This window comes from Sinocyclocheilus rhinocerous, unplaced genomic scaffold (assembly GCF_001515625.1).
Source record: "Sinocyclocheilus rhinocerous isolate Xijiao unplaced genomic scaffold, SAMN03320098_v1.1 scaffold1311, whole genome shotgun sequence".
NCBI lineage: Eukaryota > Metazoa > Chordata > Actinopteri > Cypriniformes > Cyprinidae > Sinocyclocheilus > Sinocyclocheilus rhinocerous.
The window spans coordinates 178,541-202,885 of NW_015637852.1; the positions used below are offsets into that span (position 1 = coordinate 178,541).

Below are 24,345 nucleotides of genomic sequence, written 5' to 3' on the forward strand. Positions count from 1 at the left end.
TTGAACTATGAGTTATTAATGGTGGACATACTGCATTTTTCAAAGGCATTCCACTAAATACACATCCCTCTTCTGACCATTATTAACTTTTATGATAAAACAATGTTTTCTGAGATGTGTTGAATTTAGCAAAGAGGTTTGTGGAGGCTGCACAACTACATGCAAGAAAAGCCATGGAGGCACAGAAAAATGTTTCTGACTCTTTAACCTATTTATGCACTATACACCTGCTTTCTTTGCATAGCTGACAACAATCAAAACATAAAATCAAAAAGAACCGATGCATATTCTGCTGTCAGCCTTATAGTACGGTAGATATAAAAAGACTTGGGAACAAAATTATGATTTAAAATTGAGTTCAACTCAACTCAACTGTCTACCTACAGCTGTCAAATTAACTACTCACAGATCATTCTCATGTGACTGTTCCTTCAGCTTCTACAGCAGGGTGAAATCATAAAGGAAGCCATCCAAAATATTTCTTCACAACTCAAATATACTGCTGTGTCAAATGTCAGGTGGAATGTTGTATTCCCAGGGTGGGTTACTTAAATAAATACTCCTACGCCTTAGGTCTCAGTCTTGGGCGTTTGGTGACCAAAATGTCATTGATACTGATTCTGATATTCCCCATTTTCAGAATGATTTGATCCGTGATCTTCATCTGCTTGCATGGTCATGCCTCTCTTCTTCTTCCAGCCTTGCTTGCGGCCTGCAGAGCTTTCTGTGGTTCCATAGGTCTTCTGCTTGGTGGCCAGGGCACTGTCGCTGTTGTGCTCTGTCTCATCAGCCAGCTCATCTTCCCTGATAATGCCGCATTTCTCGTCACTGGTGCTCTCAGGATCGGCCCAGTCCTGCTTCTCACCAGAGGCAAAGATGGCATAGAAGATCACGCCAGTGTAATGCACCATGGAAGCAATCACAAAGACATGCTGCCACTCCAGGCGAGTCTGTTGAGAACATAGAAATGTAATGAGGATATGTAATATATTTGTGTAAAACAAAAATGCACATTCAATTTGCTTATTTATCATTCAAGGGTTAATTTAAAGTTAAGTGTCTTGTTCCAAAGCAAAAGAGGTGAGGGCAAACTTGTTAGCTTTATAGTTTATGAATCACCATTTCTGGGGTTTTAACCTACAACCTTCTGGTTACTTTCCTTTTATATATATATATATATATATAAGAACTTCACTAAACTGTCCATAATTGAAATTAGCCAGCTGTTACCTTAAAGAGATATTTCTACCTTATCTTACCCATAAAAAAATAATTTTGTTGATCTATTTTTTTTTTTCATATATTATTGATTAAAAAATAATTTCATTTTTGGTTATAAGTGAAACATTTTTACAGTTTATCACTATAGATCAGTGGTTCTCAACTTTTTTGACTCAAAGATCCCTCATTGTTCTAAACAATATTCGAAGGCTCCATGATATAGACCATTTACAGCATTAATTTTGAAATTTCAGAATTTTCAAGATCTTCAATTAAAAACAGTTAAAAAGTTAAAAACAGTTATGGAGTAGGGGGTATAATTAATTTATTGATTATATTATATTGTATTATGAAATAAGTTTAATTTGCATATTAATTATATATTAATTTATCATATTGATCATTTCAATATACATAATGATATGTAATGCATAATAATTTATTAATTTGAATACTTTTAGCCATCTTGAGGCCCCCTTAAAAGTGTGCTGAGGCCCCCTAGTTGAGCACCAATGCTATATATATTCATGTCATATTTTTGAATATCCAGGAATATTTACACACTTAAACGTTCCCCTTATCAAATATAAGGAAAATGACTTAATCATGAAAGAAGGAAGCTATTTGCGTGTGATTGTATCTCTTAGGTTAAAAAAAATTATTGTGCATATAGTATTATGTTTTTCTATGCACAAGCATAAGCAGATGAAGTTAAATACCTTGTGTTTGGTAAGTGCTCCGACAATGAGGGGGCACACCATTCCAGACAGGGTACCTACTCCATTAGAGATGCCCATAAGAATGCTGGCATAGCGAGGAGCTATGTCCAGATGGTTTACATTGAATCCTGTGTCAAAGAATAGAAATACATTTCACATATTTAGATCTTCTTCGGTGTAATTTTAGAAACTAATACTCCAGCTTCTATCATCAGGCACTTTCTACTTAGTTCTTTTATTACAACTGAGCAACCCGCATTATTGAAACTGGAGATGTGGCATAAGCACAAAGAAAGGTTAGAATCAAACAAAGCCAAATGACAGAGGATTATGTTGACTGACACTCTGATGACTGACACCTGTCTCATGCGTCACCTGATATCGCAAATCCACTGAAGCCTACCGCCAGGATGAGGAATGAGATGGCCACTGCACGTGTGTGTGAGAACCCAACCACCAGGAGCAACGTGGCCTCCATGCCAAAACCTGTGGATGATGGCAGAAGTTAGTCATCAGCTATCTTGCACACGACACAGCGTTCCAAAAAGACAAGTTCAACTTTAAAAATTCCTCTCTAGACCTTTCGTTTTTTCCATTCCACTGCTCTGCGTATTGCATTTTTACAAAAATGTGTGAATGGCCCCTAAGGGTCACTCAACACTATGTCTTTATAGTTATCTTTATTAATGTAAACAGGCCTTTAAAAGCAAGAACTCAACCAATGGTGTGAGCTTGGGACTTTGCCTACCTCCACAGTTCATAATTTTGCGCACGGTTGTAGTAGAGAGGATTTTCCGACTCCTCAGGAAGTCAGCCAGCTGGCCTCCTATCGGCACAATGATCGTCATCACCAAGTGTGGCACCGCTGACAGAATGCCCACCTGAAACAGCCCGACATCATGTAGTTAGCCTATTTCTAGAGTGAATTGTGGGTGTTAAATTAACAGAGGATTCTGTAACTTTAAATCACATAACAGCCCACCTTGCTGATGGGGAACCCAAAGACCTCTTCAAAGTAAGCTGGCTGAAGTTTATTATACCAAATGCATGAAAGAAGACTTTGGACTACCTCAGTAGAACTCATTAAATTGGCTCCTTCCCCAATAGAGGTCTCTATGTATGTCCTTTCTTCCTCACTGATAGTGGGATGGATTGCTGGACTGTCATAAGCCAGCAAGAGCCAGAAACTATACCATATTATGCCAAACACACCTGGATATAAGCACAGAACCACACTTTAACACTGCATCTCTGAAATGTAACATTACAAATGAACACATTAGAGTGGACATGAAGGGTTCACTAAATGCAGTATATTTAGTGACTCATAGATTTACTACTTTTTGCCATCTATTCACAGTAACTCACTCTGTATTTATATCATGTTACTGTTACTCTTAAAAGTAAATGTTCTTTATTGGCATCTGTGGTACCATAAAGAATATCCATCAAAACTTTTTTTAATTGGACTACATTTTCTTTATTAAAAGGTTCTTTAGATTATTAAAATGTTTTTTTTTTAAATCAAGAAAAAAAAGAGAAGTTCTTTGAGGATTCCTAAATGGTTCTTTTATGGCATTTGTTGCAACCCCCCCTTTTTAACCTTTATTCAATTCCGTTCAGTTCCATTCTATTTAGTTGAATTAAGCTTGATTTGATTCAGTTCAGTTCAAAGTGATCCACTGGGATTTAATATGAATTAGTGCTGGGCAATGATTAATCGCGATTAATCACATCCAAAATAAAAGTTTTTGGTTACATATGTGTGTGTACTGTGTATATTCATTGTGTATATATAAATACACACACATGCATGTATATATTTCAGAAAAATATGTTATGTGATTGCGTAGACAGGCATAGATGTGAAGAATTCACGCCAAGGAGTTTTAAATTTCTGCAAAGAGAGAAAAAAAGCAGTTTTTACAAAGTAGTTTAGGATATTACATTGCCATCTTAATATTAAATTGAATCAGTGGACATCAAGGGTTCACTAAATGCAGTATATTTAGTGACTCATAGATTTACTACTTTTTGCCATCTATTCACAGTAACTCACTCTGTATTTATATCATGTTACTGTTACTCTTAAAAGTAAATGTTCTTTATTGGCATCTGTGGTACCATAAAGAATATCCATCAAAACTTTTTTTAATTGGACTACATTTTCTTTATTAAAAGGTTCTTTAGATTATTAAAATGTTTTTTTTTTAAATCAAGAAAAAAAAGAGAAGTTCTTTGAGGATTCCTAAATGGTTCTTTTATGGCATTTGTTGCAACCCCCCCTTTTTAACCTTTATTCAATTCCGTTCAGTTCCATTCTATTTAGTTGAATTAAGCTTGATTGATTTGATTTCAGTTCAAAGTGATCCACTGGGATTTAATATGAATTAGTGCTGGGCAATGATTAATCGCGATTAATCACATCCAAAATAAAAGTTTTTGGTTACATATGTGTGTGTACTGTGTATATTCATTGTGTATATATAAATACACACACATGCATGTATATATTTCAGAAAAATATGTTATGTTTATATATTAAATATATTTTTATATAATATAAATTATATGAATATAAATATAAACGTAAATATTTTCAAAATATATACATGCATGTGTTTGTATTTATATAAAACAAAAACGTTTATTTTGGATGTGATTAATCGCGATTAATCATTGCTCAGCACTAATATGAATGTAAATTATTTTGATTGATTAAAGTCTGACAAATGTGTCAAAGTGCAAATCAGTTAATAAATGTCATCACTCAGATTTTCATTTTCAGTGTCATTTTTTACCAAAACATTTCAAAGGCTTACCCTAAACTCACCATATATATAGAAGACAGAGGGCCAGCCTACATACTGCACTAATACTCCAGCCAGTGGCATGGCTATCACAGCTCCTGCATACGATCCTGTCAACCAGAACACACACACACACACACACACACACAAAGGCGTAATTAAGAAAGTTAAATTAAGAGAGAGGGCATTAATCAACCTGCAATAATCCCTTCACATGACAGTTCAATAATTTCAAGCCATTGCGGGGGTTGCCTCATAACTGCCAGAGGAAAACTGGCATGATTGGTTTGGTTCAGCTTTGAGAGAGCAGAATTAGTTTTGTTCATTTTAATGTAGTAACTTCTAAATTTACCTTCAGATTTTCATATATTTGGAGGACTTTTTTAAGGAATGGTTCATCCAAAAATTATGATTCTGTCATTACTCAAGTTGTCAAGCTATAAGAACTTTTTAAGCAATAAATGCCAATGCCAGGATTCAAGTCCTTCATCAAACTCTGCTCAGTTACATATGCAACAACTCCAGACCTCAGCGCAACACGTGCCTCTGCCTGAAGGGCAGGCTGGCAGCTGCAGGAAATGGGATTTTAATGAAAAGGTGTCTTAATGTATATTTTATTGATGCACTCGTAAACCTTCCTGCTTGGCGTAGAAAAATTCTCGCGTGAGCTTTTGAACACAGGAGAGGGTGCTGCTTCATTTGTGTCAACAGAAGAAAGCCTCTTTCACATACAGAAGGTGAAGCTGTGTGCAGACCATCTTCATTTAGTGGTCATGTCAAGAGCTGTTTGGAGCACAGGTTGTCATGGCACCTGTTTATTGTGAAAGACGGCTGTTTTAATGCATTTGAGGTGTAATGAGCATTGGAATATAGACCCACAGTCGACTGGTCAGCTGGACTGTGAGCATGATTTTTGAGCATCTGTCTTGAGTGTTTACTTCTCGTGCAGACGCAGATACAGACACATTTGTATAACAGGAACATTAAATTTGGTATTTAAAAAAAGCAGAGAGTGATGAACATCAGAACAGTAAAACAGAGGAAACATTTGGACGTTTTTCAGTCATTTTCTGCACGTTATATCCTGACACCAGAAGGTGTCCACATGTCTTTATGAGTGAGTCATTGAATCATTCATTCAAATGATTCGTTAAAACATTGATTCATTCAATAATTAAACAAATGAACAAGCTGAATTCGGAACCGCACACTACTCTTACCATTCCTGCTATAGTAATACATCATAAAATGGTAAGAGCTAGTATGCGGTTGCGAATTCAGCAAGTGATTCTATGTGAGTAACTCATTGAATCATTCACTCAGACGATTCGTTCAAATATTGATTAATTCAAGAACAAAACACCTCGATGTGTTCTGTTACATTAAGTGTCTCCTGACAGTTTCAATAAAATATTCTCTCACAAACCTACTCACCACAGAATGAGATAGTAGCCAGACGACTTCTTTCCAGTGGAGGAGCCCATTTGCTCCACATCCCATGGCAGGCTGGATATGTGACACCCTGTGAACATTATGCACGGTTAGTATGCTTTCTTTCTTTCTCTCTCTCTTTCTTTCTTTCTTTCTTTCTTTCTTTCTTTCATCAAAATGGGCAATACTACTGACTGATTAATACTTAAAGGAACAGTTCACCCATATAATGACGTCATGAATAATGAATCAAAAACTATGTATGGCTTTAAACGATAGCCTAGTACAGTGGTTCTCAAACCTCTCCATGAAGTACCCCCAGCACTGCACATTTTGTATGTCTCCCTATATCTGACACACCCACTTCAGGTCTTGCAGTCTCCACTAATGAGCTGATGAGTTGAATCAGGTGTGATAGATGAAGGAGACATACAAAATGTGCAGGGCTGGGGGTACTCCAGGACAGGTTTGAGAACCACTAGCCTAGTATGTACTTCACGACTACATTTATGGTGCTTTTAATAGTATTTGGAGGTTGAATATCAGCATTCACTCGGAAACGAAGATGGTGTAAACATTCTCTTCTCTTTTTGTGTTCCAGAAATGAAGAAGTCATATGTGTTTGGAATGACATGAGGGTGAGTAAATATTGACAGAATTGTCATTTTTGAATGTATTACTGCTTTAAATACACTGATCAATAGCATACCATTTAAAATGAATATGTAATGCGTTTACATATGTTATGTTTACATATGTAACGCATACATGTCATGTGTAAATTAATAATAAAAAGTAATATTTTATGACGTGTTTAAAGATGAGGTCACTGGGGGCCACTCACCTCCACCAGTCCTTGTAAGATTCGCACAAACATGACACAGCCATAGTGGGCCCTGGCAGCTGATGGAATAAACATGTTTAGCACTGACGTCAAGAAAATGGCTGCTCCAAACACCCTGAGAATAATTCAGAGATATTTAGTAATGTTAGTTAATGGATTCAGTCAAAATTAAGCCATATAAAAACATAATGTGGCCTTAAATAATGTAGATTTACATAAATAATGTTTTGTGGAAAAGCACACAGTGAGGAGGATAAGTACCTAATTCCATAATGTTATCTGAATAACTGAATTGAATAACTCTATCATCAGTCCTGAAATTCTGAAAGACATGAATCATAAAATATCTGTTTCTTCTTGACATCATATAAAGTGATGAGTTAGTGACACCTAGAGAGTAATTTTGTAACTTGATACTGTAATGAGGATTTCATATCACAAAATAATATCAAAATGCATTAGAAATGCACTGAATTTAGTTTGAAGCGTGAGTGCAACCATCATTGTCAATTAATATTAGAGTAATAATTTAATATTTTTAGTTTTAGTCTGGATCTTTATGTATTTCATTAAGACATGATCAAAGGAAAACATTTAAACTCTCTCTATATATACTATATAGTTATAAAATAAAATATAAAAACTTTAAAAAGGCAACATTTATCGATTTCAATTAGTTTTACTTGATGTACTAAAACTAAAACAAAAATAAAAATGAATACAAATTATGTAGTCTATAAAAATTACTAAAACTAAAAAAACTACTAATAAAATATTCATAAAAGCTATAACAGTATCTCAAAGATTCTAAATTAGCATTGGTACAGCTTTTAATTAGCATCTACAGGGGCCTGGGTTCAAACCCTGATCTATCATGTATTTGCAGATTTGATTGGATATCCAACTTGATTGTACTGATCAAATTATGAAATTTTTACCTTCAAAATTTTGGCAAACTAATTACCAAAGACCTTTTTTCCCATTCAAAATCCACTTTGCAGAAAAACCCATCAGTTTGAATAGGCATGATGCTAGCTGGCACATCATCACTGGATCATACAGAAGAGAGTCATTTTGGTTCATTCAGTTGTCCTTTATCTCCATTTAATCCATCCATCGCTTTTTTTTTTTCCAAAACAGTGTGTAAGTGACACTTGTAATATTCCAGTGGCTGGTGCTTCAGCGAGAGATCTACTGCTGGATCTTTCATTATTAACTCTGTCAGCCACGTGTCCTCTTTTCCTGTGAGGCTTTTATTACAAGACCGCTATCGCCCCTCTAATCAACACACGGCACAAATTTAACCCTCGCAGCCTTGACCACTGCACTCGTGTGAGAGTTGTATTATGGAACAAACGTCTGCCTTCCAAACGTGGCGTGGAGGCCCGTGCGTCAAGACGAGGCTCACCTGTTAGCTGCTAGCTTATTGGAGATGAAACCTCCAGGGATTTGAGTGACAATGTAGCCCCAGAAAAAAGAGCCGTGTATCAATCCCACTGTCTCTGGATCCCAATTAAACTGAGCTGGCTGAAGAAGACAAGCATTAGAGGAGACCATGTTAGCTTTATATAATTAATAAATTTTTTTTTAAAAAGAATAGTAATAAAAAATACAAAAACCTTTTGTATGCACATTTCTGTGTATGATATAAAAATGAGTAATCGTAAGACATTCATAGTAAAATGACCTGAGTATGTGTGTGTGTGTGAGTCATGTCTTCCTCCTAAAATTTCTTATGACCGGAAATTACAGGAAATTGTGGCAGCCAACTACCTAAAAAGTCACTAATGAGAATTCAAGCCAGAAAAAAAGATAATCGGTCCTTTGAACTTGATAGCTGAAAAAGTCAAACGGCCTATCTAGACCTTTTTTGTTTTTTACTTTTTCAAGCCAAGGACCCCTGAATATGATTGCTAGGGACCCACTCTTAAAATATGTATAATTTCATATATACCCATTTACTGTTTGAGAAAAATATTAAGCATAATAAAATTAAGCAAATATAAGTAAAATATTATCTGTAAAATATTTACTTATTTAAGTTGACAGTTTGTACATGAGTGTGTGTGTGTGTGTGGTTAGAAAATAGATACACTATATATGTTTTTTTTGTTGTTGTTATTTATTACTGATAAAAGCAGAGTTGTCGATAGAACAATTTAATAAAAATAAAGATAAGATATAAGAGAATGTTAAATTTGGTAAGTGTGGTAAAATTGTATTTACTTACTACGTACTTACTTACTCACCCTTATGTTATTCCATTAACTTCCATAGTATTTTTTGTTCCATACTATGGAAATCAGTGGCTACCAGCAACAGTTTGGTTACCAACATTCTTCAAAATATCTGTCATGATATCATGATATCAAAATATCAAAATAAATATTTGTGTTCAACAGAACAAAGAAATTCATACATGTTTGGAACAAAATGAGGGTGAGTAAATGTAAGTGAGTAAATTCCCTTGTTCTAACTTAAAGGTAATTTGGTATTTTCAGTTTATATGTTCCTAGTTTCACCTGCATGACGGCAGTCCCGTTGATGTAGACAGTGTTGTTGTTAACCATTTCTACAATGGCTACACCGAGGTTGCAGCGGATGCCAAACGAGATGCAAAAGCCAAGTCCGCTGAGGATGGCGATGATGTAACGTTTGGGGAGGCCAAAGCAGCCACAATCAAAAAAGGGTGGGCTGTGTTTAGGGGCCGCCACTGGCCGACCATCTTCTGTCAGCTCAATGTTGTCCTCTTCAGCCGCATTAGAACCATCGATCTTCCTACCGTAGGATATAAAACGGTTTAGAAATAGTCATGGCTTGCAGTAGACAAAAAGATAACAAATTAAATATCACTCCATAACTGATGTATAAACCAAAACGGGTCCTCTTTTTGGATTGCAAATGTAGCTTTAGCTGATCTAGATTCAACTCAGTGCTGTTTGAAAGTGATATACCCATATTTATGAGTGATGGACTGGGAGTTGGAGGGGGCCAGCAAGGGTTGCCAGAGTGTGGCGTTGAAAAGGTCACATTGCGTTTGGTGCTCCCTCCATCTCGCCCGCACGCACCTGTTCCATTACTGAACCTGCATCTTTCCTCTCATCCTCCACCTCACAGGAATTACTTTCATCTGTCTATTTTGAAATGCACACCTGAGTTCTTCTACACACAGAGGAAGGAGCTCACTAAAAGCTGGACACTGGAGGATTGTGAATGGAGGATCAAGAAGCATCATTTCAAGAGCCTGTTCCTGATGTTTGTGAAGCATTGTTATTGCACATAAGCCACTTTAAGGTGAAGTATTGCTCTGGTACACTCTCGAAATGGATCACATGCATTTTTTTCTATTGTGAACAATACATACACGTATTCAGATCAGAATTGTTACCATACGTTGTTTTGTTTTTCCACATCATATCTTTTGTTTTAAATGAATTCTAAACTCTCTAGATACTACTTATCATTTTGATTTTAGTAACAGCATGAGACCGTATAGATTTTTAAAATTGCCATAAGATTAAAAAAAAAATTATAAAAGTCAAATATAATGACGTAGATGTGGAGAAAATTGGCCAGAAAAGGACAGTATCACCTCTTAACATCATAAAGCCATGTGCAAGGATTACCATGAACCAACCTTACAGCTTTTACATTATAATCATCCAGCCAAGGCAATATATTATTCAATATACTTTACCACAATTAAAGTAAAAATAAGAAGAAGAAAAAGGAAAATATTTAGATGTCATTCTATCTGAGCATAGCATTGCATCTCAAATAAAATCTGTGGCAAACAGCCAAAACACTTACTAAATTTCAGTACATTTTCAAAAGCAGGTACTCTACTAGATATTGTTGTCATTGCTATTGTAATTAATTATATTAATAAAAAATATTTTAATATTTGTTGTTTTGGAAATGGCATTGCTCTTGAGCACTTCTTATAATGCTCTACATTGTCTTATTAATTAAATTATGGTGGATTTTATGCATGTTTAGTTTATACACAAATCTGCATGAAATTCTGCAAAATTAAGCAATTTTAAAAGTAGGGATTAAAATAAATATGCATGAGTTTAGTGTGCACCCATATATTAATTTTCCCCTCTATATTGTGTAGTTCTAGTTCTACAAGCTCTAAGAGATTTCCTGGCAATATTACACGGACACAGGAAATTATGTACATTATCTCACATATAAAGATGTCTAATGTGCAAGAAATATGTGACATGTATTTCGCTCTAATGTGAAATCTTCAGGTTTCTAATCTCTTCAAATGTACTAGATATTAAATATGTATGAAAACGCATAGAAAACTGGATAACTTTTAAATTACTGGCCAAGATACAAAGTGAATATGTTGTGATATTTCTAGATGCCCTGACAAGCAAAGATATCCTGTGGCAACATTTTGATATGAATATTTATAAGAATGTACGTAATAATTTAAGATTTACTTTCTTTGAGAAACAATTTGCAATGTAGAAATACTCTGAAAACAGTTTTTCAAACATTAAAACATATATTTTTTAATACAATTATACTACCAACATCCCTCATCACAAATCTTTGAAAACATAATATAGTTCTATAATGCATAGTTCTATATATTCTATTCTATAGTCCTGTATAGTTACACTATGTACTTTATTGCCATTTTTTCAATTATATTTTTATATGGAATATGATTGATTTATCACTGAAATCAGCTGCTCAATACATTTTAAGTTGATTTCTCAATTCTAATTTCTAAATCCCTTCCCATAATTGAATTTAATTCAATACCAAAAGCCTGATGCAGTATATATAAGCAAGCAATCTTCTCATATCTTCCTCTCAGCGCTTAGACTTCAATTCAACTGCCTTCACACTTACTTCTGCAGGTTCCCCAGAGAGTCGCCCACACTGTTCTTCAACTCCTCCTTCCCCGGTTTGAGCTTCTCCTTTAGACCCGCAAACCCCCCCAGTGGCATTTCTCCTTCCCTTGCTCTTCTGACCCTCAAACACTTGTCTTCTCTCACTTCTGCTCTTGCAGAAAAAAAGAGCAGGATATCCACTAGACGCTGGTGCACATCCTCTCCTGTGCTGGACTGAGATGGTCTAGGTGTGCTGGAGGGGAGGAGAGATGCTGAGCCATAGACGGAACAGAGAGAAAGAAGAGGAGGGACTTTGGTTTGGACGGTCTGGGTACAATCCTTCATGCGGTTTGGGCTAAGAGCATCCAGAAACGAGGCACAAGGAGAGAAATGGGGCAAATCCGGGTGTCTTCGGGTCAATGTATCGGCATTGTGAATGTTATGTTGGCATACATCAATAATGGAAACTCCGGCGTTCTCCTCAGCTCCCTCACAGACAGTGACAGAAGATGCCGAACACCTGCCTCTTCTCCAACCCCTCCCTTCTTGGTCTTGCCCATACGAAAGCAGGCCAAAAAGAGTGACTAGCAGAGCTCATTAAATATTAACAGTGAAGTCAAGGATCGCAGGCTCGGGGTTGTATAATACGAGCAGGTGTAACAAGACACTGCGTCCTCTAGTCCCAGTTTAACCCTTATCCCGAGAAACCGTTCCAGGGGTTCATGGGTCAAATGTATCAACGTCAACAACCAAACACTGACATAAAGGTTCAAACTGTGAGGGCCGTTGCACTGTAGTTGATGCACAAAAGTCACATATGCAATCTAATTCTATTGCTTCTGTAAATGAAGGGCTGTACCTTTTTTATGCAATAATCATCAAAAATGCAGTGTGCTTTAAAAATTCAGATATTGAGGTCTAAAAAATTCATCGGTAGTCTGCACGGCTCTCAGGCTGTGTTTCACTGATGCTTGTTTTAGGAGCCTCAATAGTCTGTTTTCCATGAATAAAATCTGGAGCTTCCTCACTGAAGGTCTGCCATTCAATGCAAAGGTCATAAATAACTGAGAAACAGGGATTTACTATTTTCCACAATCAAAATGAACATATGCATTCATGCAAATGAAGGTTCTTTATCTACAAAATGTGAACCAAAACAAAAATAAAAATAAATAAATACAGTATAATAAAAAAATAAGTGTGCACAGGAAAATCTTCAATGTAAAAGTCTTGGTCTGCAGGTCTGAACTCTACATTGTGGTGTTGGTTTAACACCTGCAATTTTAATGTACAGTGCAGACTTATAGTGGAAAAATAACTGCCCACTTATATTGCACATACTCGTTTTCAGCAAACCATATTTTTTTACACATACTGACCTGAACACACCTTAAACCTCATGAAGGTTTCAACAGATTTGATTGTTTTCTCTTTACATGACAACAAAACAGGTTGACAGATTGACTTTGATTTGGCAAAGGTTTTTTTTTAATTTTAGTAATATTTTAGAACAAAACTGTACATTTGCTTTTATTCCTAAACATTCCTGAAAATAATTATCCATTAATGATAAAAGGTTATGTTTATTACATATGCCAACGTTTCTTTTTTCGTTTTTTTAGAGATTTAAGCCTTGTAATAAATGTTTCTTTAATCTCTGTAAAATTACACAACTCTTATTTTGTGTTTGCCGATTCTTTCATGAGCAAAGAGGTTTTCAAGTCATTTTTTGAATCTGTTGATTAATTTTAATGTATTTACGAAAAAGTGCCACATCACTGCCCCATAAACTTTTACTGAAGTTATTTATTTTATATTAATAGTATAATGTATCTTGAAAGCACTCTCTGGTCCAAGGCACTTTCTGTTTTTAAAGAATAGAGTGACATCTAGTGGTTCACAGGAGCCAATGTGCAGCTGCCAAGCCAATTTTTGCTCAAATGATGTCAGTACTTTTTTTAAATAACTACTTAGTTGTAGAACTATGCCTTTATCTATTACCCTATCCTTACACTTATATCCATAAATAGAAACAATATATCTTTTCAAATCTTTGCTGCCCAGTTCAACAACTTCTCTTCCTCTGTGCTGATGCATCGTACATGTCAAATGTATGGACTTTTTGAAGCGGTGGTCACATTAAGTATTCATTTGCATCATTGAACTATGACTCTTGTTTTCTGTATGCAATATCTTTGCAGGAAAAAGGGTGAGTCAGCTTTTCCTGTGTCTCAATTTCCACAATTTTGGCTTATGGTTTTATGATTCTCAGGGTTTATGATTCTCCAAGCCATACAATCAATATAACCAGTGTTAGGGAAAGTTACTTTTAAAAGTAATGCATTACAATATTGCGTTACTCCATAAAAAGGAACTAATTACGTTACTTAGTTACTTTTTATGGAAAGTAATGCGTTACGTTACTTTTGCGGTACTTTAAAAATCTGGACAGGGCTTGCTTGTTTGTTTTTAAAATAAAAAAGTTCTATTTTTGGCAAATATAAAAGCCTTTTCACACCAAAAGTGAAATGAATAAGCCTCAGGCTGAAGGGAAAGTAAATTTACGTCCGTACAGTAGAATGCAGAAGAAGAAATTTCAACACACTTCAGCAATAAAAAAAACACAAATGTTTGTCTAGAGTCATTTTTGCTTATTAGTATGGTTGAACTGGATCACCGAAGGTCAGAAGCAAAGACATTGGTTAATAGAATAGGATTAAATACATAAAGGATATTTGTGTTGTTTAACATTTAATTATTGCAGGTTTGCGTCATATTCTGTTACATTATTTTTATTCATTTTGAGGAATACTGAATCTGTGTTTTTTTTTGTGTGAGTGAGATGAATTAATGCATATTCATATTTATTTTGAACTACAGTAACATCTGATTTCTCTCAACATGGGGACAGGAGAGCTGTTAATCAATAAATTGAAAAAAAAGTAACTCCGATATTCTCTTGTAAATTAAAAAGTAATGCGTTACTTTACTAGTTACTTGAAAAATGTAATCTGATTACGTAACTTGCGTTACTTGTAATATATTACCCCCAACACTGAATATAACAGCTTTAAAATCATCATCATAGAGAAATAAGGGAAGCTAAGCAAATTTATATCCAATACATTTCTATGACTTTCCTAGAACTGGAAATAGTAATTTTAAAAGTCACTGAAGCTTATGTTTTCAAAGAAGTATTGTGCTAATAATAAAACATTGCTATTTTTTTTAAAGCAGTTACGTTTGTGGGTATGTGTGTTGTTATAATAAAGTCAGTTGCAGCTACATATGAGATCAGATCACCTGCGTTTATTTTCAGGGACCAATAGCGGAAAATAAAAATGATTAAAATGTGCATTTCTTGTCCACTAGCTAGCGCGAGCGTCTGTTTTTTCTTTCAGAGTTGGTTACTCAATCGTTTCAATGCACACATAGGTGTGAAAGTTGTAATCAGGCCAGAAGAAGAGTTTTTGGTTTCAACCATCAAAAAAACAATGCAAAGACACATTCATAAAATGAATCCATGGACTTTATCAAATAGAACACAGACGACACAGCATCTTTAGATCACAGTGATGATTCACGTCAATATAAAAACAAATTCCGCTTTGAGAACAAAGTCTTTATTTATTTTTTCATGTGAGAAAAACAAAAAAATTACATATACAATAGTTTCCTTAAGCAAAATTAATGAAAATGGCATTACATATAAAGGGCGCTATTGTTATTTATAGCCTAGCAATAGGCTTACTCCATTTTATTTATTATTTCAAAGGTATTATCATTAAATTAATAAAACCAAGGATGACCTAATTCAGTTTAGTCTGTTACAACATGAAAGAGTAGCCTAAATGTCTGACTGACAAGCTTATTCAAAAATCATATTTAGGCTACCAGTAAAATTTGTTTCATTTGTACAATATGATGAGTACTCAAAATTAACAGGTAAAATTGATTGCCACAACGGATAAAATAAAATGGGCCTAAGTAAAATTCATACACGAAATATAAAATGTGGTGGTTTCTTGTTATGCTTTGACACTAATTTGCACAGTTTAGGTAGGCTGTAAGTAGGCTATTTCTAAACTTTTTTTTTTTTTCCAGACAAATAGGGAATTTGTCAAGAATGTTAAGATTAAATATGATCAAATATTTTGACACTTTTAAACAAACCGAATAGATATAGTTGTTGGTCTGCTTTTTTGTAATATCATTTTCTTACCCCAACAAATCATCAATATGTTACTTACGTACATTCAGCCTCAAAATAACAGACAGTTCTGGTCTAAATATATATGATGGTGCAAGAACGGAATGCGATATATGGTCGAATTACATTGCAGCAATCGAAAAGATGACTGACCGGCACTCGTTCAGTACCGCATACCGCCATCGCATCCGTGACCGCATTTTTCTCGGCTTGCATAACATATCGCGTGACTTACTAGGTTAGTAACGTGAGGGAACGGACAGCAGAGAAGGCGGTGTTGATGATGGTAGGAGGAGATTGTGCGTCGTCGTCTTCCGCGTTTCCCCGGATTTCAACCACTGTCCTGATTCCATCGTGTCCTCTCCTTGTACGTTTTTACGCTCGGCCCACCCTCCCAATTGAGTTAGTTGTAAAGAAAAAAATTTAATCAATTATACAGGCCTCGCCGCCCCCCCCCCTCCGCCTTCACCTCTCCTCTTTCTCTCCCCCCTTTGCAAATAACTACCACCGCCTTCGTTCTCCACATGAAGCATCGGAGTACTGGGCCCCGGCGTACCGGCTCCAGCCATGTCGGCGAGGAATACAGCGGCTGGCGGCGATGACGGAGCGACGGGGGAAAAGCAAGGTAACTCGCCGCTTAAAACAATACAAGTTAGTTCACCCTAGCCGGGACCGCTTGAAGCGGAGCGAGTTGGTGTAGATTGCGCTGAGTGCCGGGCGGAGGAGAGGGAGCTCTCGGTGTTCCCCGCTGATTGGTTTGCACACTCGCGTTCGCAGCGAAACTAGGTCAGTAGTTCAGTAGAGCGAACTGAAGCAAACCAGAGCAGAGGCTCGTCGGAACTGCTCACCTTGCCACATTTCGGGCTTTAACGCAGATTTTTACCACATATTCTGGTTCTAATGTGACTGATATTCACGTTTTTAACATGTAGTATGTTGTGCTGTAGTTATTTTGCGAGGCCTTTGACAGATTGGCTGCTGTCACATTCAGTCAGCTGTGGCTATGCTAACGTTAGTTCTTTACTTTAAATGTTTTGGTTGTTCCGGTTGCGTATAACGGTAACTTAAATGTCTTAATGTGTGTATTCGCATGCTACTGTCGATTTTTATATTTTCTGTGTTCTCGGAAACTTTGTATCTTTCATATGGCATACTTTTTTTTTTTTTAAATATGTTTTCCTAACCTCCACCGATGGTCATAATAAAAGAATCAGATTTTGTCAGAAAAATGCGTTAAATCGATGATTTAGCCTATGGTGTTTACATTTGTGTATAACGGTGGAAATTATATAGAACTGTTCTGTTTGCGATTCATCTTTTGGTTGTTCCGCCACGCGCCACCCTTTATTTTTTGTGGGGGAAAAAAATACAGAAATGTATTGCTCTCAGCTTTGTGTTGTTCAACACAAAAAAGCAGAAAATAATCTTTACAATTGTAGTGTATTGACTATTTAAAAGGAGGCATAAATGCTATTGGCCATAACTGTATATTGTATAAAACAGTAAACAAACTGAAAATGTGATTTAAGATGTTTAATCAAGTTATTTCTTTATTTACTGATTGACTACCACAACTCCTGATGTGTGTCTTTAACACATTGCCATATGGCCAACTATTCAGAACAGTTTTTGGTTTATTTTAAGTACTTTAATTGCGATTTCAGTAAACGAGTCAAATTAATTCATTAGTAATCTGACTGATTGAATCATAAGTGCTTTGATTCGGTTCACAAGAGTCATTCGTTCGTAAATCATATGTTTTTGATTCTCAGCTATTAGTGTATAGAAAACTATAATACTGACTTTTGATGAATCATCATTTATTTATATGATTCTTTAATATATGGTTTCATAAGCCCCAAAGAAACGTTCTTACTCTATTGTTCTACTTCAGAAAGTTTATTCTATGTATTTGTTTTGCTGTACGTACTGTGGGAAAAGTCACTTTTTTGAATATTTGTTCAATATATTGAGTTTTAGAGCTCACAAATACACTGTCTAGTAGAGAAGCCTTTCCCTTAGTGAATTCAGTCTCATTTTTAATGAGTGAAACTGCCTCCTGTGACGTAAATGTGAATCATTAGCATTGTGAGGTCATAGTGCTGCCTGATCTAGTCTGCTTTCTTGTAACGTGATGGTTGTGTAATATGTAGGTCAAACTCGGCACACTTGTAGGCCAGAGCTGTGATGCCCTCCTCTTCCTCAGGCGTTGCTTTCTCTCTTCAGCCTAACTCAGTCAGTGAACCTTTGCATAACTAGGCTATAAACAATCTGAAACGAAGCTGTTTAATGTAATAGGGCACTTGTGCTCTTAATTCTCGCCAAAGTGTAACCTAAATCTGCTGTCAGTTTGGTTCCTCTCGTGACAGACTCCCCCTCCCTTCCCCAACACTGAAAAACGTGACTGGGATTTAGGGTCTCATCTGGAAAGTATGTCTCTTAGGTAACTGGTCTTTTGAGTTACATATTCCAGTCATTTCGGTGATAGGTGTTTTTTCAGGTCAATTATTTACTATCCTATGCTTCTGGTAAATTCTGGCAAAGCTGATAAATAAAATGCACTTGTCTTGGTAAATTGTCTGTGGGAATTATGTGTAGGGGGGAAAAGACAGCATTGTATATTAATACCTTCTTCGCTTATTAATTATTATTATAATGTGAGTCTTCCCTGAGTGATATTAATATACGTATGTTTATAAATGTCATTAAAAAGTGCGATGCAAAATAGAATGAATGAGCTGATTTTATTCCTACATTTTCATTTTGAAAGCCTTGTCAATATTTTATTGAATTTTTTTATTGAATTTCCTCAAAATCATTCCTTATCCTTACGGGCTATATTATATTATATTATATTATATTATATTATATTATATTATATTATATTATATTATATTATATTATATTATATTATATTATATTATATTATATTATATTATATTATATTATATTATATTATATTATATTATATTATTAATGTTTCTAGCACCATGCTGAAGGAAAGCCATATATTATATTGTATTATATTATAATTTATATTATATCATGTTTTATTTTATTTATTATATTATGTTATAATATGTTATTTTGCATTTTTCATTACATATTGCATCGCTTTACACTCCCGTAATTTAAAAAAATATATGGTTTAAACTAGGGCTGCACTATAAATCGCATGTGATATTTAATGCGCATCTTGTCAGAAAGCCGGTTCTGTAATCAGCGGTAAATCTCCATCACCTGCGTGCTTTCACATTGAGCAGCATTAACTACACAGAGCCGTTGTTCACTGACGAGCTGCGCAAAAAATCGCGCGAATATGAACGTGGTTTTGCGCAGCTCGTCAGTGAACAACGGCTCTGTGTAGTTAATGCTGCTCAATGTGAAAGCACGCAGGTGATGGAGATTTACCGCTGATTACAGAACCGGCTTTACTGATAAGATGCGCGTTAAATATCACATGCGATTTATCGTGCAGCCCTAGTTTTAACATATTTAACACACTTTCTATATTAATATCATATGGCACATATATACACAGTGTAACTACATGTATTAAACTCATTTAAATGTTAGTATATCCATTACTTTCAAAAAGTATTTAATCTTCTAAAAACATTTCTTAGATTGCTTGACCTGAATACATAAAAGTTCACTCATGTTCATCAAAAGTAGGTCAGCAGAAGTGGGGTTTATTGTGACACTTTTGCACTATGTTTTAGCAATACTTTGACCACTACCTGTCTATAGCATATATTAGATGAAATATGTTGCACGATGGGTTGCTACACCAGATCCTGTATGAGGTTCCATTTGTGTCAAAAATGAGTCGACTGCTTTGTACTATACATTTGTCTTTGTCTACAGTCATTGCCTACTTGTTCAGGTAAATCAGTATATGTAGGTGTTCTGTCGTATTAGTTAGGACGACAGTAAGGACGACAGTAAAGACGACTAAGGACGACAGAATAAGATGACAGTTAGGACGACACAACAAGATGACAGAACAAAATGATAATAAGGATGACAGTAATTAAACGACAGAGAAAAAGCAGGCAGGACGACAGATTAAGACGACGTCAACAGACAACATACACGCCAACATATACTGATTTACCTGAACAAGTAGGCAATGACTGTAGACAAAGACAAATGTATAGTACAAAGCAGTCGACTCATTTTTGACACAAATGGAACCTCATAATCCTGAGCTACAGGGAAGAGTTTTTATACATCTCAAATCATCCAATGTTGAGGACTGCATTGTGTGAAATAGAGAGCTTTGAAAGTAGTTGCACATTTGTTTCTGAGAAATGTTATAGAAATTTTAATGTATTATTTTTATATGTGCAAACAGACATAAGTACAGTTAAAAAGCAAAATTATTCAGCAGAGAATTTAAGATTGCAGTCTAGTGGATTATCTTATTATGTGCCGCACACATAAGTGTTGCATATACACTTTGTCATGGTCTCTGAATAGGCTCTTGCGATCTGAATGGTGAGGCTATTTTGAGAATGCGTTTTTATTAAACTGAATGGGAGAGTCTTGTTCAAGGTCTCGTTCTCAAGGACCACTTTACAGACCTCTTTAAATCTCGGAAATAATAGTTAAGAATGATTGTTTTGATAATGTTCTGATTGTCACATCTCAACTCTGTGTGTCAGTTTTACAGCTCGTCTTGACTTCCTCTCCTGTCAAAGAGACAGTTAGTTTCCCGTTGCCTTCATGTCTAGACATTAGATTTTTTTTTTTGGATCATGCTATTTAGATGTTAAGCATTTATTCTTCCCTTGTTTTCAGAGAAACTGTTAAGATAGGTGTGCCTCGTGAAATTTGTGTGCACATGATTTTTATTTTTTTTTGTTATTGCATTATTGGTGTTTCTTGGTCATTCGCATGTTTGTAGAGCAGTTAATTTTTTTTTATGTAGAAGGGCCAGATGCCTGGTAAGCTTTGAGATTTGCATAAAGCAGTGCCAGCATCAAGCTCAAAGAATTTACCATTTACTTATCCAGTTTATTACAAACCCACATCAAAATGATTTCTAAATCTGATGCTTATGTGTCTTTCATTTATGGCTAGTTGTGTTAGAATTAAATATAAGCAAACTTTCTTTACTGAAACTCACAATACAAAGTGTACATGGATTAAAAGCAATAATAATTAATACATTGAAAGTCCACAGTTTTGCTTATAAGAGAAGTAAATGAAGACTACTTGTTGTGATCCATTAGAAATTTGAAAGACAATTTGTCAAGAAGATTGATGCTTTTATAACTACATTATACTTTTATTCTAACATTTTTATAAAAAGCAAGAGACTTAAATTTGTTTTCTTTAAATAGGAGTGTCATAATTTTGTAGCTTATCTAGTGGTTATAGCCATGGGTTAGTTGCCTAATTATCAAAATAGACTCATTTAATTCTTTTAAATCAGTCTATTGATAAATTGCCAGCTGTTGAGGCAAGGCACTTTTGTATTTGTTAGAAAAATTAGGTCATGTCTAAACTGAATGCCTTTTTTAGCTTTTTGTTTTAGACATTTGTCATGTCTACGGATTCTCACATTGTAGACAAATTTCTTAAGCAACTCTAAGTCTAAAACTGAACTGAAAAATAGAGCACACCATGCAACTGAGTAATTTTCACTACATTAATATGGAAAAGTCAAACATAATTGCCTTGCATTGAACATTATTATGGCATTATTGCAGTGTTTTGCTTTCGTCATACAGAAAATCCACCATCCAATGCCATGATGCTTCAACCGGCTTGATTTGTGGTTTTAAACAACCTAGACAATAAGTAGACATTAGTCATTTACGTTCACACTTTAGTGAATGGAACGCACCAATGTTTTATTTAACTGTGGGAAGAATTAACATGGTTTTTCATCTGAATCATCAATCATTTGCTGTTAAATTTCTAATAAGGCACTATACCATTTGTCAGTTGCACATGTTATCAGCAAGCTTAGCATATAGCATAAGTGCGGACATAATAAATTTATTATATTATGCTAAATATTAGTTATAGATTGTTATTGGTCAGTTACCCAATATTGTTGTATAATGAGTGCCAAACTAATTGACTGTTGTCATCTGTTCTTAACAAATAATTTTTAGCTGAAATCAGTATTTGGTGTCTGTTTATTTAATCAATATTTCGTTTATTTATTATTTTGTTGTTTTGGTAAGTAGCCATTTAATAAGTGGAATAATCTACAGTCAGCCAGTCATTATTAAAAAATAAACCCATTCAGGTTGAAACCAGACCCTCTGCTTTGTCGAAGTCCTGATGACCCTGTTGTTGTTTAGTGACTGAATGATTGTAAGCTAGCTCTTACTTAAGCTTTTGAGTCACAAATGAGTAAATATTTATTTTATAAGTTACAGCAGATCCTTCTTCCCTCACATCAATAGAGCTGACTTATTGAGGGAATTTGCAAGAGCATTCAATACATCACAGAAAACCAGTCTTCTAAGTTTACAGGACATAAAAACTTGTGACGTCAACATAGTTATAATTAAACCCTGTGGTTACCTGTTTGTCCAACATTTAGCTTAACAGTTAATTTAATACTCAACAGTGAGACATAAAATACTACCAAGGTGTGGTGCCAAAAGTGTGCCAAAGCTAAAAACATTGAAGTGGATTCACTGACCTACTTTCACACACTTTTGTCACGTTTCTTGCACAACATTTGACGTAAATAAATTGAGTTTGGACATGTTTCTCGTGCAGCTCTATGGTAACAGTGCAAAGTATCATGAATAATTACCTCACCTTGTGATCATTTTTCTCCGTGATGACAAGTAGTGCTTGCATTGATTGTTTTACCAAGTTATTTAGACATTTTGATTCAGGCATTTTGCACCTTATGTGTGTGTATTGCTTTTTAATGAAATTTAAAGAGTATAATTACACTTAAAATGCATTTGTTTTCAGAAGTAGGTATGGTTAAGGTGATGAGTGATGTGTTCTTTTAGAGGTTGAATACATTGAAAATAATTGGACGTAGGCTTGTGTATAGCCTACATATATGTTTATATGCATTTGAATGATCCATCATGGAAAATGAATAGTGAGTCAGTGAAATGGCCTTTCTCTTGTGCAAATGACATCACACAGTGAGCACTAGTATCCAAATGCAGGTCAGTGAAGTCCAGGTAATATCATGAGCCAGTGAAAGACAGAGCTCTTCACTGTTGGGTGCGGCCTTCCTATCGGCCTCATAAAACCAAATAATCCCACCGCAGATCTTCACTCCAGCACACAGGATTAAAAATCAGGTTGTTGCCGATCTGTTAACGACTATTTAGGTCACTAGGCATGCGGAGCACTGTTAAATATAGGAGCCAGGGGCACAAGTTGTGTTTAGCCTGGCCTGTTCCATTGTCGCCTGAACCTGATGGCATTGTGACAACACACACACACACACACACATGCGCGCGCAAAGTACATGCATGTGTACACATGGCCGGTCTGAGGAGGAGGCGCAGATGCAGTTCAGGGTCTGATGAGGTGGAGCGTATCTGTTGATCTTAGAGGCTTAAAGAAACAGGTGAAGCAGGCGAGAAAACAGACTGCACCATTAAAGCCTCTTCATGAATAAGGTGCTCTGCTTGCAGGGAGTTTGTGAATGGATTATGGTGGTCAATGGCAATAACAGATGGCAAATACAGCTCCATTATGTGTCTGCCAGGTAGAGCTGCACAGTTTGCTCAGAAAAGTAATATTACAGTTAGTGCAACAAAGATTGTGATTTGAACTGCAACATGATAAACAGTAAAGTGTGAAGAGCTTCGTTTTATTCTTTGCATTCACTTTGTAGTTTTACCCTTTATATGGGCTAGTTGTTTTCAATAATAATAACAGGGGTGTGGACTCGAGTCACTTGACTCGAGACTTGACTCGGACTCGAGTCCCAAATTTGATGACTTGCGACTCGACTCGACATAATTAAAGAAGACTTGAGACTCGACTTAGACTTTGACAGCAATGACTCGAGACTTGACTTGGACTTGTGCCCTGTGACCTGCTTATTTTTTAAAGTTTGAAGTTTGGTGCAACAGAATTATTAGATAATCCTTGATTTAATCTAGATTTAAAATTAATCATTGCAAACCACTCAACTATAATTTGAAGAAGAAAAATGCACATTAGGCCTAATGTCTGAAGTGAGCAAGCGGCAATAGGCCTAATGATAATTTAAAATATAATTTGAAGAAGTGTTTCTTTCACAAAATGA

General features: G+C 35.5%; 2 protein-coding genes across 2 annotated transcripts in view; one reads left to right on the forward strand and one right to left on the reverse strand.

Moving 5' to 3' along the window:
- Positions 1–605: 605 nt before the first annotated feature.
- On the reverse strand, positions 606–13,013 carry LOC107749306 (vesicular glutamate transporter 3-like). Its single transcript, XM_016564420.1, has 11 exons — positions 11,901–13,013; positions 9,548–9,803; positions 8,434–8,552; positions 7,026–7,140; positions 6,185–6,272; positions 4,774–4,860; positions 2,923–3,152; positions 2,689–2,821; positions 2,316–2,426; positions 1,941–2,068; positions 606–950 (listed from the first exon to the last, which is right to left on the reverse strand). The coding sequence occupies exons 1-11, from the start codon at positions 12,224–12,226 to the stop codon at positions 606–608; spliced, it is 1,938 nt and encodes a 645-aa protein (XP_016419906.1). The 5' UTR covers positions 12,227–13,013.
- Positions 13,014–15,904: 2,891 nt separating this feature from the next.
- Positions 15,905–24,345, forward strand: part of LOC107749276 (aryl hydrocarbon receptor nuclear translocator-like protein 2) — a 23,831-nt gene continuing 15,390 nt past the window's right edge. Inside the window, exon 1 of the mRNA XM_016564370.1 lies at positions 15,905–16,716. Coding sequence (XP_016419856.1) covers positions 16,659–16,716 — 58 coding nt within the window. The 5' untranslated portion in view covers positions 15,905–16,658. The remainder of the gene's footprint in view (positions 16,717–24,345) is intronic.